This window comes from Lathamus discolor, chromosome 3 (genome assembly GCF_037157495.1).
Source record: "Lathamus discolor isolate bLatDis1 chromosome 3, bLatDis1.hap1, whole genome shotgun sequence".
Taxonomy (NCBI): domain Eukaryota; kingdom Metazoa; phylum Chordata; class Aves; order Psittaciformes; family Psittacidae; genus Lathamus; species Lathamus discolor.
This window is the reverse complement of record NC_088886.1, coordinates 20,990,742-21,002,903: the sequence shown is the minus strand read 5'-3', so window position 1 is coordinate 21,002,903 and position 12,162 is coordinate 20,990,742. Positions and strand designations below refer to the sequence as shown.

General features: G+C 36.2%; 1 protein-coding gene across 4 annotated transcripts in view; it reads left to right on the top strand.

The window, feature by feature from the left end:
* Positions 1–12,162, top strand: part of DNM3 (dynamin 3) — a 187,710-nt gene that overhangs the window by 48,307 nt on the left and 127,241 nt on the right. For 3 of the 4 annotated variants that reach the window (XM_065673956.1, XM_065673954.1, XM_065673952.1), the window contains exons 13-15: positions 2,008–2,056; positions 3,693–3,722; positions 10,755–10,868. In XM_065673956.1, coding sequence (XP_065530028.1) covers positions 2,008–2,056; positions 3,693–3,722; positions 10,755–10,868 — 193 coding nt within the window. The remainder of the gene's footprint in view (positions 1–2,007; positions 2,057–3,692; positions 3,723–10,754; positions 10,869–12,162) is intronic. The other variant, XM_065673955.1, reaches the window with a different exon arrangement.

Below are 12,162 nucleotides of genomic sequence, written 5' to 3'. Positions count from 1 at the left end.
TATACTAATGAATAAGCTAAACAGTAGAAAATACACATTTTAAGCTATAACCATACTACTGTTACAGCAGTTGTGTTAAAACTGGAAAATATAATAATTTGGGGGTAAATAAAATAATTTTCTGCAATATTTAATCATCCTGGACTTATACATTCCCCAGATTCCTTAGTGTTTCCTTTCTTTAGCTGAGTCTTCTAGCCAGTTGTCTCATGTGACTGCTGTGTTTTGTAACTGTAAGTCCTGTGAACCCTGCTCATAAGAATGAGAGTACAAGACATTTCAAAATATGTTGTGGGGCCTAAGGCAGGTACAGTGAGATGTGAATTGACTTGAGAAGGACTTAAGAATATCAGTATTTAGAACAACTTTGCATAGTTATGAAATGATGAAATTGGAATATTAATGTTTGTCTCATTTAGCAGAGCAAGTGGCAAAATGTTGGAATAAGGTTTGGTTCCAGCTGGTGTAACTCAGGCATAGCTACATGCTTTACTCTACGTAGAGAGTAATTTGTATTTAGAACAGTTAATACAGGACAAATTGCTGTCTGAGAGGCCTGGGGTTTGAAGTATGATGTTAGTGGTCTAATTAGTTTCCCTAAGGTGACAAAATAAAAAAAGTTGTAACCAAACAAAACTAAAATGACAACAAAAAAGAAATGAAATGGACAAACAAAAAACAAACTGAATGGCAATTAGATTTCCTAAAACCACCTTGTGTGTTTTTTAAACAACAGATTGGAATTGGTGAGCGATTAGTGCTGTGTTTTCTGTGTGTGTGTCATTTAGTATTTAGTCATAATTTATGCACCAAATCTTGTGCAACTCTGGATGATGCACCAGAGGCATGCAGTGTTATTTGGCCAGAAGGCCTGGATGATTGAGAGCTAAGTCCAGTGAACAGGCATATGAAATAAACATCCTTGTGGATTTTCCCGTGAACAGCATTTGGGCTGCTGGGTTGACAAAGTATGGTCTGCAGGGCAGGATCAGAATAGGGATAGGGTTGAGCTTGGTGCTTCAGCAGTTCTTTGAAACAGCAGCTATATACAAAACAGTTGCAGGATTGGCCCATAGGCTGTGAAGGGCATCTTTCTTACTCTTTCAGAGCAGTGTTTGTAGCTGGTTAATATGTATGCTTTTTTCTTAATTAATCAATGCCTGGAGAAATGGTATAATCTAATCCAAACAAAACTTTCTGGTGCCAGTGGCCACTCTGGTGGTTGAGTAGCCAAAGCCTGCTTTCTGAATGCTTTTCTTCCACTTTCCAGCAGTATTTTAATGTTGTGGCCTAACACTTACAACCACCACATAATGCAAATGCTTTTAGAATTAATGCCAACTTGTATGTTCTTGAGACAGGAGTGGGTATTGTTTCAGGAACTGGGATTACCAGAGTTCAAGAATTAAGCAAAATATTTTAAATATGATTTAATTTTAAATATGTTTTGTTCTATACTATTCCAGCTTTTTGAACCAGCTTTGTGACAGCTTCATCCATGGTTATATTTACATCCTCAAAGTGCATATAAATATTAGAATAATATACCCAAAACAAACCGTCAAGACAAAGTTATTCAGGAGCCTCCAGCAGGGGAGGATTTTATTGTATTGCATTAAGTAAAAGAAATGGCTTGCTTTTTGTCTCTTTTGAATATTTATAGAGGCTAATGGTTCCCAAGTTAAGCACATGAGTCACAATTTCTCTGTGCTTTTAGTAATCTTTACCAATCCAAGTAGGATGATGTTGCAAAGGAGATGATTAGTAGGAGCTGTCTGCTGTGCATTTCCGTTTTGTCCTGAACAGGCGCATATAAGCAGGCATTCCTATGCTGTAAGAAAAAGTAGTCGAAATATGCACATATACACAACTATTTTGCTGTGTTTCTATGTTGCTCTAGCTTTCTGTGCTAGAATCAGAAGTAACTGTTACTGCTAAATTCTGTTCCTCAGGAACTGGTTCAATTTGAGTTTCTTCAGTATAACTCTTTTCCTCTGCTTCCCTTAGTGCCCAACAAAGAAGCAGTCAGGTTAACAAAAGTGCAGTGGGAAATCAGGTAGGCACCTAACAGAGAATGGATAATAGCATGTGCAAGTTAATCCAAGCTGTTTGGTTTTCCTGGCTGCGTTAATTTGTTGTATCATTCACCTTTTCTGCTTCAAACATAAAATGCATCATCAAATCACTGCCTTGTTTTACTGAATTTTTCAGAGCCACCTGACTTTCATTGTTACCATTGTTTATTGTTTAATATTGCTGCTACTGCTCACACTGCTGGTTGGTGACTTCCCTCCCATGCCACTTAGTGCATTGTATCTTTTGTGTTACACATCAATGTATTTTGTCATTAACTGCAAATTTCTGAATTTCAGAATCCAAAATGCTGGTGAGTACTTGCTTGTGTGTGCCTTCTGATGGTCATTTTACTTGTTCTTACATGTTCATAGCTTAATAGCAGTGAAGGGGCAGTTCATCAAGCAAAAGCAAATTTGCCTTCAGCTCTTCTGAAAACTTTCAGTTGACTTCACAAAGATTTTGGCTATGTATCATAGGCCTTTCTCAAAGCAAACAAAGAATAACTGGTGGATTGTTTCTGATTAATTATTATTTGTTCATTAATGAAATTAGTTGTTTGTTTCTTTTTATCATATAAGAATATGGGGTTGATTCTGCAGCATGTTAAGTGCTTCTGAGCTTTGCTTCTTTCTTTGCTTTTGTGTGGGCCAGTAGTGCTCAGTACTTCACAGGATCAGTCCTCTTTTATATGAGATGAAAACAATGAAAATGTTGCAACCTTGGTTTCTGCTCACTTTGAGGGTTTTGCAAAGTCTTAAACAGAAATGAAATGCTATGGAATTACTGCATAGTTTAAAAGGAGCTAACAAATTCTAGGAAAAATAAGACAATGATATTTTGTATAAATAATTACTGGTACTGAACATCTTCCTGATGTTTTCATGTGCAATTCGATCAAACAATGCTCAGGAGGTCAAAGGTCAAGGTTTTCAAATATGACCACTGAATTTGGATGTATCAGGTCATAAACCTGACATTGCAGAAAGTCTCTTATTCTGCTGCTATAGATGACAGTTCTAGCATTTTTTGAAAATGTACTCAGCTTTTGGGGGGATAGAGATCCAACATCTTCCTTCCACTAAGAAATTGCTAGTTATTTTTGAGATGTTATTCAAAATAATCCATCAGCTTCTTGGATGTGGTGGTCCTCCACAGCCTGACCAGCATGACTGGCATTTCTGACATAATGTATGGTTTGGACTCAAATGAAAAAAGTTGAAGGGTCTAAACACTGAAAGGACTTCAAAGACTAGTCTCTCCCCTCTGAGGAGAGATTTCCTTCTTATCTAGCTCTGCCGAACACGTGTCAAACACGACAACCGTCATCACTCTGGAGTGTCCCATAAAAGGAAAATCAACTAATTATCAGAGTCTTCAAAAATACACAAATAAAATGAATGTTTTTTTAATTAAGTGAAGGTTCTCTCTCTAAAGAAGTGGAGAAAAAGCTTGGCATTTTAAATGTTGAAACTTGATTATTTATGGCATAATGGACTTTGCTGAACCTTTTATTTTAAAGATAACAAACAGATGTTTGAAAGTTAATTGTTTGGAGTTGGGAAGAATGAGAAAATGTTTCTGAAATAAAACTTCATTTCTGCAATTTGCTATTTCAGGGAACCAATCTACCGCCTTCAAGGCAAATTGTACGAGCTAAGTTCTGTAAGCTTTATTGTTGCTTTTCCATTTAGCTTCTCAGAGGGCAAAGTTTGTCTCTAACTCATTGGTTTGGTGAATACTTGATACCTAACTATTTAATGTTAAACTGTCTTGTCTGTAACACTTCCTCAACAAAGTATAATTGCAGTTCATCACTTAACTGCTACTAACTTGCTGTTACAAGTATGAACTAATATAACTTAAAATGTTGTAGAAAACTTCAAATAAATTTAATATTTTTATAATGTACTGAGTTTCTCAAACTAAACCGACTAATTCCTGTTTATTATATAACTGGAAAGAAGTTTTTGTCTGATGTGAGTGCCTCTATTCATAGTAAACCTCTTTTTGAAAGGTGGTCAAATAAGTTTCTGGTAACCAAAAGAAAACATTACCTCTTGCCTAAATGAACGTGCTATTTGTGGGTACAGGTACTGATGTTGTTATTTTGTTTATGTAAAGGAATTGCTTCTGATAGAATAAGTGAGTTTATTAATAAACTTCGGAACATATGAAGCCCTTTTAGCATTCTTTTCATAGCACCAGGAGGATCAATATGTCATGGATGGACTCTTTTCTAACCCTTCCACTTCATGAGTAAATAAATATGTGAATGCCTTTAATATTACTAATTAGAATTAATTGTCTAAACAGTAGTTAATTTTATAACAAGTTACTTTTGGTTTACTGATGGTTAGGTGTAAGAAGTAAATCTCTATCATGTGCATTCTTTAGTAATATCTATGATGAAAACATAATTTTCCAATTATCAATCACCAAATTATGTTAGTTATAACTTCAAACAAACTTAAACTAGACTTACATTCAATAAAGGAAACAGGACAAGGCAGCACTGATTTCAGTAGCACTTGAATTTAATCTCTTGGGAGATCAAGATCATTATTTTTCCAAAATAGTGGGATGCTCATTTACAATCCATTGCTTTCCCTTTTTTGTAGCTTGCCTTAAACTAGAATGATGCAGATAACCATTAACTGTTTGTGTGTCTCAGAAATGAGATGAGTGCAGCAGTATTGCATTTTTGGAAGAAGTGTAATGCCAGTTCCTCTTAGCATGTTCTTGCTTCTCTTTCGTCTACTAATTTATCCTCTCACGCTTAATCTTTGGCCTTTTTTGTTTGTGTTTTCTTTGCTACCGCCTGAGGTTTTGACCTGACTCCACAAAGTTTCTTTTTAAGCCACAGGTTAGTCTGTCTTCTAATTTGCTTGAAATAATCAGTGTAATACTTGTTTTTACACGTCACGCTTGCAAGATCTGGTTCCTGAAAGCTGACACTCTTAACTATATCTTGTGTGTTGAGATTTGTTTTGATGACTGAAATTGTGTTTAAAGCTCCCCATCGTGATAAACTTTTGAAGATGAAGGTGTCATTGCTCCATGTGCCCAATCGATAATCTGTGTGAGAATGCAAGATACTCAAATTACAGAGAAATATATAAAATCTATATGAAATTCTGTTTTGTGTTTTATTTCTGTGGTAAAATCTGAAGTAGCCCCTGAAGTTGGAGAAGGGGCTTAATCTGAATTAAGAGTTTCAAGTCACTGTTCAAGTTATTTGGAGATTTGGATTTTTAAGTCTTTGATCTGCTCTTCTACAATGTTATGCCAGCAATCTGATTCACTTGTTCTGGACACAAGTAGCATTCAGACCCCATCAGTTGGCCTAAACTGTAGTGCTAATAACTTTTTCCTTAGTAACCCTTTTTCTTTTTAATCCTTCTTTGTAGCATACTTTACTGCTTCTTTTCTTCAGATGCACTTAAATCCTGGTATTTTGCATGAGCTAGGAAAATGGTATAAACAGAATATTTTTATTTATTCTTTTTAGCAACTAGGTGGGAATGGAAACTTGTGCCTAGTTCATAAGAAATAATGAGAAAGCTGTTCTGTTAAGAAATGACAGTGTTTCTGTAAAAGAGGTGGTGCCTGCAGACACCCATGTGATGGTAAACTTTGAAATATCCTTGAATGAGACATGCTGCTGTTGAATTTTCACCTTATCAAGATTAGAGAAGCATTGCTCCTCTAAATGGCCTTTAACTATACTTATATTTTAGGTTAAGATTCCTTCATGATTGACTAGATCACCTTAATCTTTGCTTAATTACATTTGGAAGCTTGTTTCTTTTTTTCACTACCAAGTCTTTGCTTCAGTAAAGACTTTTATTTTTTTCTTTAAAGTAGACATGTTTTTAGGACTTAAGCCACCGTTGTCATTTTTTAAGTTATCGAATATATTGTGCAGGGATATTTGGGGGAGGCAATGTCACAAAATCTCAGTTGTGCTCCTTATTGGAACAGATCTGATCAGTTTATGCTCTGACCATTGTCAAATTACAGTGAAGTAGTGTATTAGGATTCCCTTCTAATCTGTTGTTTCTTTTTAGCCTATGAAGTGCGAGAATCTTAATAAATGAATCCAAAGAACCACTAGCTTGTGAAGAAGCCTCGTAGTTTGTGCATTTTTTTATTCTCTCAATGTGCTTACTATTCAGTAACGCATATTACTATGACAGTGATTAGAAGACTGAGTAGTGCTGGGAGTTGTGTGTTCAAAATTATTTCAATGGAGTTATGTAACACAACTTTAATAGAGAGTTTTGTTAGCTCAACAAATGCTGTTGCTTGTATTGTGGAAGTAGCTAGTCTCCTGATTTTCACACTTACAGTTCTGTCCATCCAGTTAATTTCACTTATTTCTTTCTTTTCTTGAAATCATCTTTCAAATACTTCTTTTAATTTGATTCTCTAATGTATTTCTTTTATAAATACCTATTTGGAATGGAATTAATAAGTCATGCAAGAATACATAAAATGTACTTACTGTGTCAAATCCTGGTTTCCTGTTTATGCATGAAATGGTGGAGAATAGGAACAACAGATATGATTTGGGTCTTGTGCAGCTGGACTATCAGAATATGACTTCCTTCTGGCTTGTTCATGTGTATTCGTACCCTCTAAGTTTCATTTTTTTTTAGACACCCAGATTAGGTAAAAGGACCCTGAAGGAAGGAACTGTGTAATCTCTTGTTTATCCTGTACATGGAGTCCAGCTACCGGTCAGAATATTGTCTTCACTAGCTTCTGGCAATGCCTATATATTTCATTTTCCAACGTGCACAACTCATGTTGCTAATATCTGGTTTGCACAGAGTGGCATTTAGAAATATAATAGAAAATATTGAAAATGGATCTCTTCAATGCAAACCAACCAGAATATGAACTAGTGAAAACAATAATGAAACACACTACTTACTTCGATTATTTTTCAAGCTGAAGTGCTATACAACATAGCTAACACAATAGTTAAAAAAACCCAACCAACCAAAAAAAAAAAACCCAACAAATCAACCACCCCCATCAGAATTTTTTTAATTTCGGAAGTCTCTTTGAAAATCTTTGCTTATTGCCCATGGAAGGTCAATTTTTCCTAAAATATAGCTTGAGTTATTTGAGAAGCTGGCTGGTGTTTTAGTTGTAATTCACCTTCTCCAGAAAATAAAACTATATTGATTAATCTGACTTTGTTTGCACTTGCACCTTGATTTGACATCTCCATCCCTCCTGACCCCAACACTGGTACTGAGTATTCTGAAAGTGTAATTTTTTTTTGTAGTTAACAAAAATGTGCTTGGGAAACAGGAAGAATTACATTAAAAGAACAGGAGGCTTAACATAATAAGTCCATCTTCTCTCTCTTCATGTCCCCTGGAACTGCTTCCAGTTTTTTTTGATAACTGAAATCTGTTGTAGTGTCCAGGATATTTTAGAGAACATAGTACCCTGTTTTCCCAGGGGGGTGTAGATAAACAGGCTAGAAATTCGCCCATGAAAAACAAGATGTTACTATATCCTGTTTATATATTATATATCATGTGTATCTATATATATTTTAACGTATTAATATAATATACAATTTCTTATAGATAATAATATTAGTATATACTATGTAATGTATTAATCTATTATATGGTTACACTATATATTGTATTTTATATACACTATATATTATACATATTTATCTTTATATACATGTCTATATGCATATATACATATATGTCTCTATATACATATCTTGTCTTTATATATTACTATAAACTATAGTTTGGTGCCCTGCTTTTCATGCAGTGTTGTGTGGGAATGACAGCTGGTTCTAATCCTCAGCACACAGGATTTTTGAGGAAACAACTGGCAAATTCCTTTCTTTACAAGACAGTGACCAATGTTTGTATCAGCAAGTTGGTTTGTTTCTGTCTACACCCAACAATGATTATGCGTCTATGGGGGAGATGCATTGACTGGAGCAAGACAGTATTTTGGAGCTATGCAACTAATGCAGATCCTACATGAGAAGTGTTAAAAGTTTCATTACTTTTTAAATGGTTTGTATAGTTTAAATTTCTAAAACCGTGGCTTGGTCTGTTCTGGGACCTCTGCCACAAATACACTCCTCTCAAACTGAGGAAATCTGATTCTTACTAACATGCTACAAAGCCTTTGGTAATGGTGAGGGAGAGCACTGGATGGAATAAGCAAAATGTGCTGCTTCTCTTCCCTTTTAAGTGCTCATCACCTGCAAGGTTCTAGAACATGCTACTAAGGTTTCTTATTGGTTTGCTTCCAGAAACCACCTCTTCATCCCCACTGTGATATACCTGTCTTCAATTTTTTTTCACACTCTGTAAGATGTGTGTCCAAACCAATTTCAGTAGTGTGCTGGCTCTGCTGCTAGTTCTTCCTGTATGTGGAGATGTGCCTTATAAGGAAGCATATTCACATTCACAGTGTTTTCAGTTGCAGAGAGCGTGGTTCAACAGCATGCTCTTGCACAGCACAGCCTCTTACTTCAGTTTCTTTATACCATGGGAACAAACACCTTTGTACATTTGCTGTGAAGTATTTTGTTTGCTGTACAAATATAGCTCACCTTGTTGTGGAGCTAAGTTTAAGTGGTTTTGGCATTTCAATTTCCTCGATTTTTTTTTTTTTTTTTTTTTTTTCCTGAAATCTCTTACATTTGTATTTGTGTAGTTGGGTGCAGGAAAAAAAAAAAAAGACATTAGCGTGGTTTCACAACTTGTTTTGTGGCAGCTGCCTGAAGGCCAGTACACTGGCTATATGTGCATGTTGCTTGTTTCCTGTTAAAAGTATACTTCAATAAACATCATAAAATAAAATGAGGTTTTGATGCGTAATCAAGTTCATATCAGTATGTTTCCCTCAACTTGCACTCAAACAAGCATTCCATGTCTATGCGTACTCAATAATGTCCTCTCTCCACTTCCCTCTTCCTCCCCCGCAACGAATGTGAATATTGGAAATAATGACAAACTTCTGCAGAAACCTTTGTGGTACAGGCTATTGCATTCACTCTGCCTCTACTATATCTTCAAGTTTCTCTATGGGACTTCTGTTAAGTTCTGTCATAGCTTACTGACTCTTCAGAACCCGATCAATGCTTTCTTAGCGATTTTCTTACAGGCAGAAAACCTGTAGACTGTTTTTGGATCTTCAGTGGTTTTCTTACATTGCTGGCCTGGTTAGTGGGTAAAACATGATCACATTATTTGAAATCAAATTGGTGCTCTTGGATTATGTGCATTGCCAATACTTTTATCAGCTTTTCAGCTGCAACTCTTCATCTCTTTCTTTGGTTTAGTTGTCAGGTATAACTTAGTCCCTTGCTCTGTGCAATACCAAAGCTAGTTTTTCTTTCTGGGGAGCTCACATGAATGTGCATGCTGAATGGCAGTGAGTCATGATTCTGAAACTCTTACAGATGATGAGGAATAGATATTGAGCAATGTTTTTTCTCTGGTTGTTTGTTGATACTGGAGTAACTGGACTTGTAAAATCTTAAGAGAGGAAGGTCATAGTCTTGCATATTTCTCTAAAAGCAAGAGGAAATTCATGTTTGATCACACAAGTTCATGCTTGTGGGACTTGTTGAGGGAGTTCTGAAGGGCTTCTTTGACCACTTCTTTCCATCTTAATGCTTCATAGGCAAGTAAAGGATGTAGCTGTGGGGAGAAACAGGATGGATGAGGTTCCCTGCATCTGTGTGTTTGGGAGCATTCTGTTGTCTTGCTCAGAGTATGATAGGAAAGAAAGCTTGCTTTCTCATAATTATATTGGAAAACAATAAATGTTCCAATAAAATTGAAAGCTTCTGTATGATCCATAGACCAGTTTTCATGACCTTTCTCTCTTCTTCATCTCTGGAGTTGTCTCATTACTCTTAAATTCTGTTTTGCTCCTCTTTCTCTTTGTATGATGTAGCCTTCAGGACTTAGTATGTATAGGTATGCTGTTCCATCTGTTTTTTCATCTTTGACTTCTATCTATTTCACAAGGTTCTGCTTTACCCATTTCCCCCCTGATTTTTATTGCCACCTTAATTTTAGATTTTTTTCTTGTCTTTTCCTCTTCTACCTTATGAGAGGAAAACAGCTCTGGTATACCTCTTCTTACCACTTTCTATCTTAATTTCAAATTACCTTTAGTAGACCTCTCCAGTTTGTCGCTTGATTCAACCGCTTCTGAAAATTCCCAGTGCATCCCAGAAGCCACTCACTTTGCCAGAATCTAGGTGCTTTTTCTAGTATCCAACTCTACAAATGATCTTAACAGTTGCACTAGAACAGACTAGTCATATATGTACTTGTATGGACTTCTACAATGTGTTGTTATACAGCAAATAAATATCGTCAAGTTTACGCGATCCTCAATGCACACATACTTGCTGTAGGTAGAACACAATAATACTTAAGCTTCTCTTTTTTTTCCAAGCTTTTGACTGCAAATACTATATTCACTTTAGCATTGTTTTTTGGTTGGTTATATTTTTTGTTGAATGATGGGAACCTGCAAAAACTCTTGAATTTGCCAGACTGAAAAAATCACTTGTTCTTAGCAAGTCTTTATTTAGTGAACGCAACTGCAGAATTATGTCAAGTGAGTAATGAACTAAACTTGTGCCTGACTGCACCTCTGCACAGGTCATCCGGAAAGGCTGGCTGACCATCAACAATATAGGCATCATGAAAGGAGGATCCAAGGAATACTGGTTCGTTCTAACTGCAGAAAGCTTGTCCTGGTATAAAGATGATGAGGTAAGGAATGAAGAACTTTTTTCTTTGGGGGGGGGGGGGGGGGGGGAGGGGGGCAATATTCAGTCTTCTGAGATCACCTTAAAATAAAAGTTTGTACAGACTTTAATGGAAAGAATGTTTTAAGGCTTTACCTGAGTCCTTTAAATTTTCTGGGTTTCATTCACGGAAAATGAACCAAGACTTCTGTTGGAATGTTGATAAGAAATACAGAGTGCTATATGGGGTGCTTTTGTTTGTTGGTTTTTTTTTTTTTTTCCCCACACATTGGTTTTGGGATGAGGACAGAAGGTAACCTATTTTGGAATGTTCTGGTTATTGTCCTATACCTGTTTGGACTGCACTTGCACATCTACCGTAAGTTGATCATGAATTGTCTAGGTAAAGTTACTTCTAAATATAACTGCAGCAATTGATTTAATGACAGCAATTGTTCTCTGGCCTTGTATTCTAAGAGGATGAAAAGCCTGTGTGTTGTGTTCTATAGCTGGTTGGTATGGATTTTCAAATTTGCAAAAGTACACCTTGGTAACCAATGTTGCTGCTGATCAGTTGCCCACTTTATTGAATATGCTGGTACGCAGTTTGTCTGTTTTCTTTAATAATTTATTCCCACAATGTTGGTAAAGATATGCTCTATGCAAAACCCAGCCTTCTTAAATTTTGAAGGTTAGAATGGAATAATAGGATTATTATGTGTGCTACACTGTCAACTGTAAAGATCTTGTGGTTTGGGTTTGGGTTTGGTTTTGGGGTTTTTTTTCAGGTTTTTTTTTGTGTGTGCGTGTCAGAAGCATAGCCCTATTTTTCTAAATTAAATGTGTTCAGCAAAAATTTAGTGATTTTTTCCCTAGGGTGAACCAGTTTGTTGGATAAGAGAGGAGAGGCACAGGTAAAGAAATTTTTAGATGAGCTCTAAAAATTTTAGATGATCTTTCCATCTTATTCTAAGTAATAATCAAAACAATGGCTTACCCCAGCAAAACAGGGAGTTAGCTGATGGGGACTGTGCACAAAATTTATATTCTGTTTAAATTAACCTAGTGTTTTATTGCAGTGGATTTTCTAGAACCACTAGGGAGACGTCCCACAATGCGTGTACATAAGCCAGAGCTCTGCTGAGTCTGTGAATCCAGAATGTGGTTGCTCTTTTTTCTGGTTCTCCTCCCCCTCCCTTGGGGTGGGGTAGGGGAATGAGTGAATGGCTTCCTGATACTTAGTTGCTAGCTGGGGTTAAACCACAATGGTCCAATTTAACACGGGTAGCTACTTCAGTCATAGCGCTGATGGTGGAAAC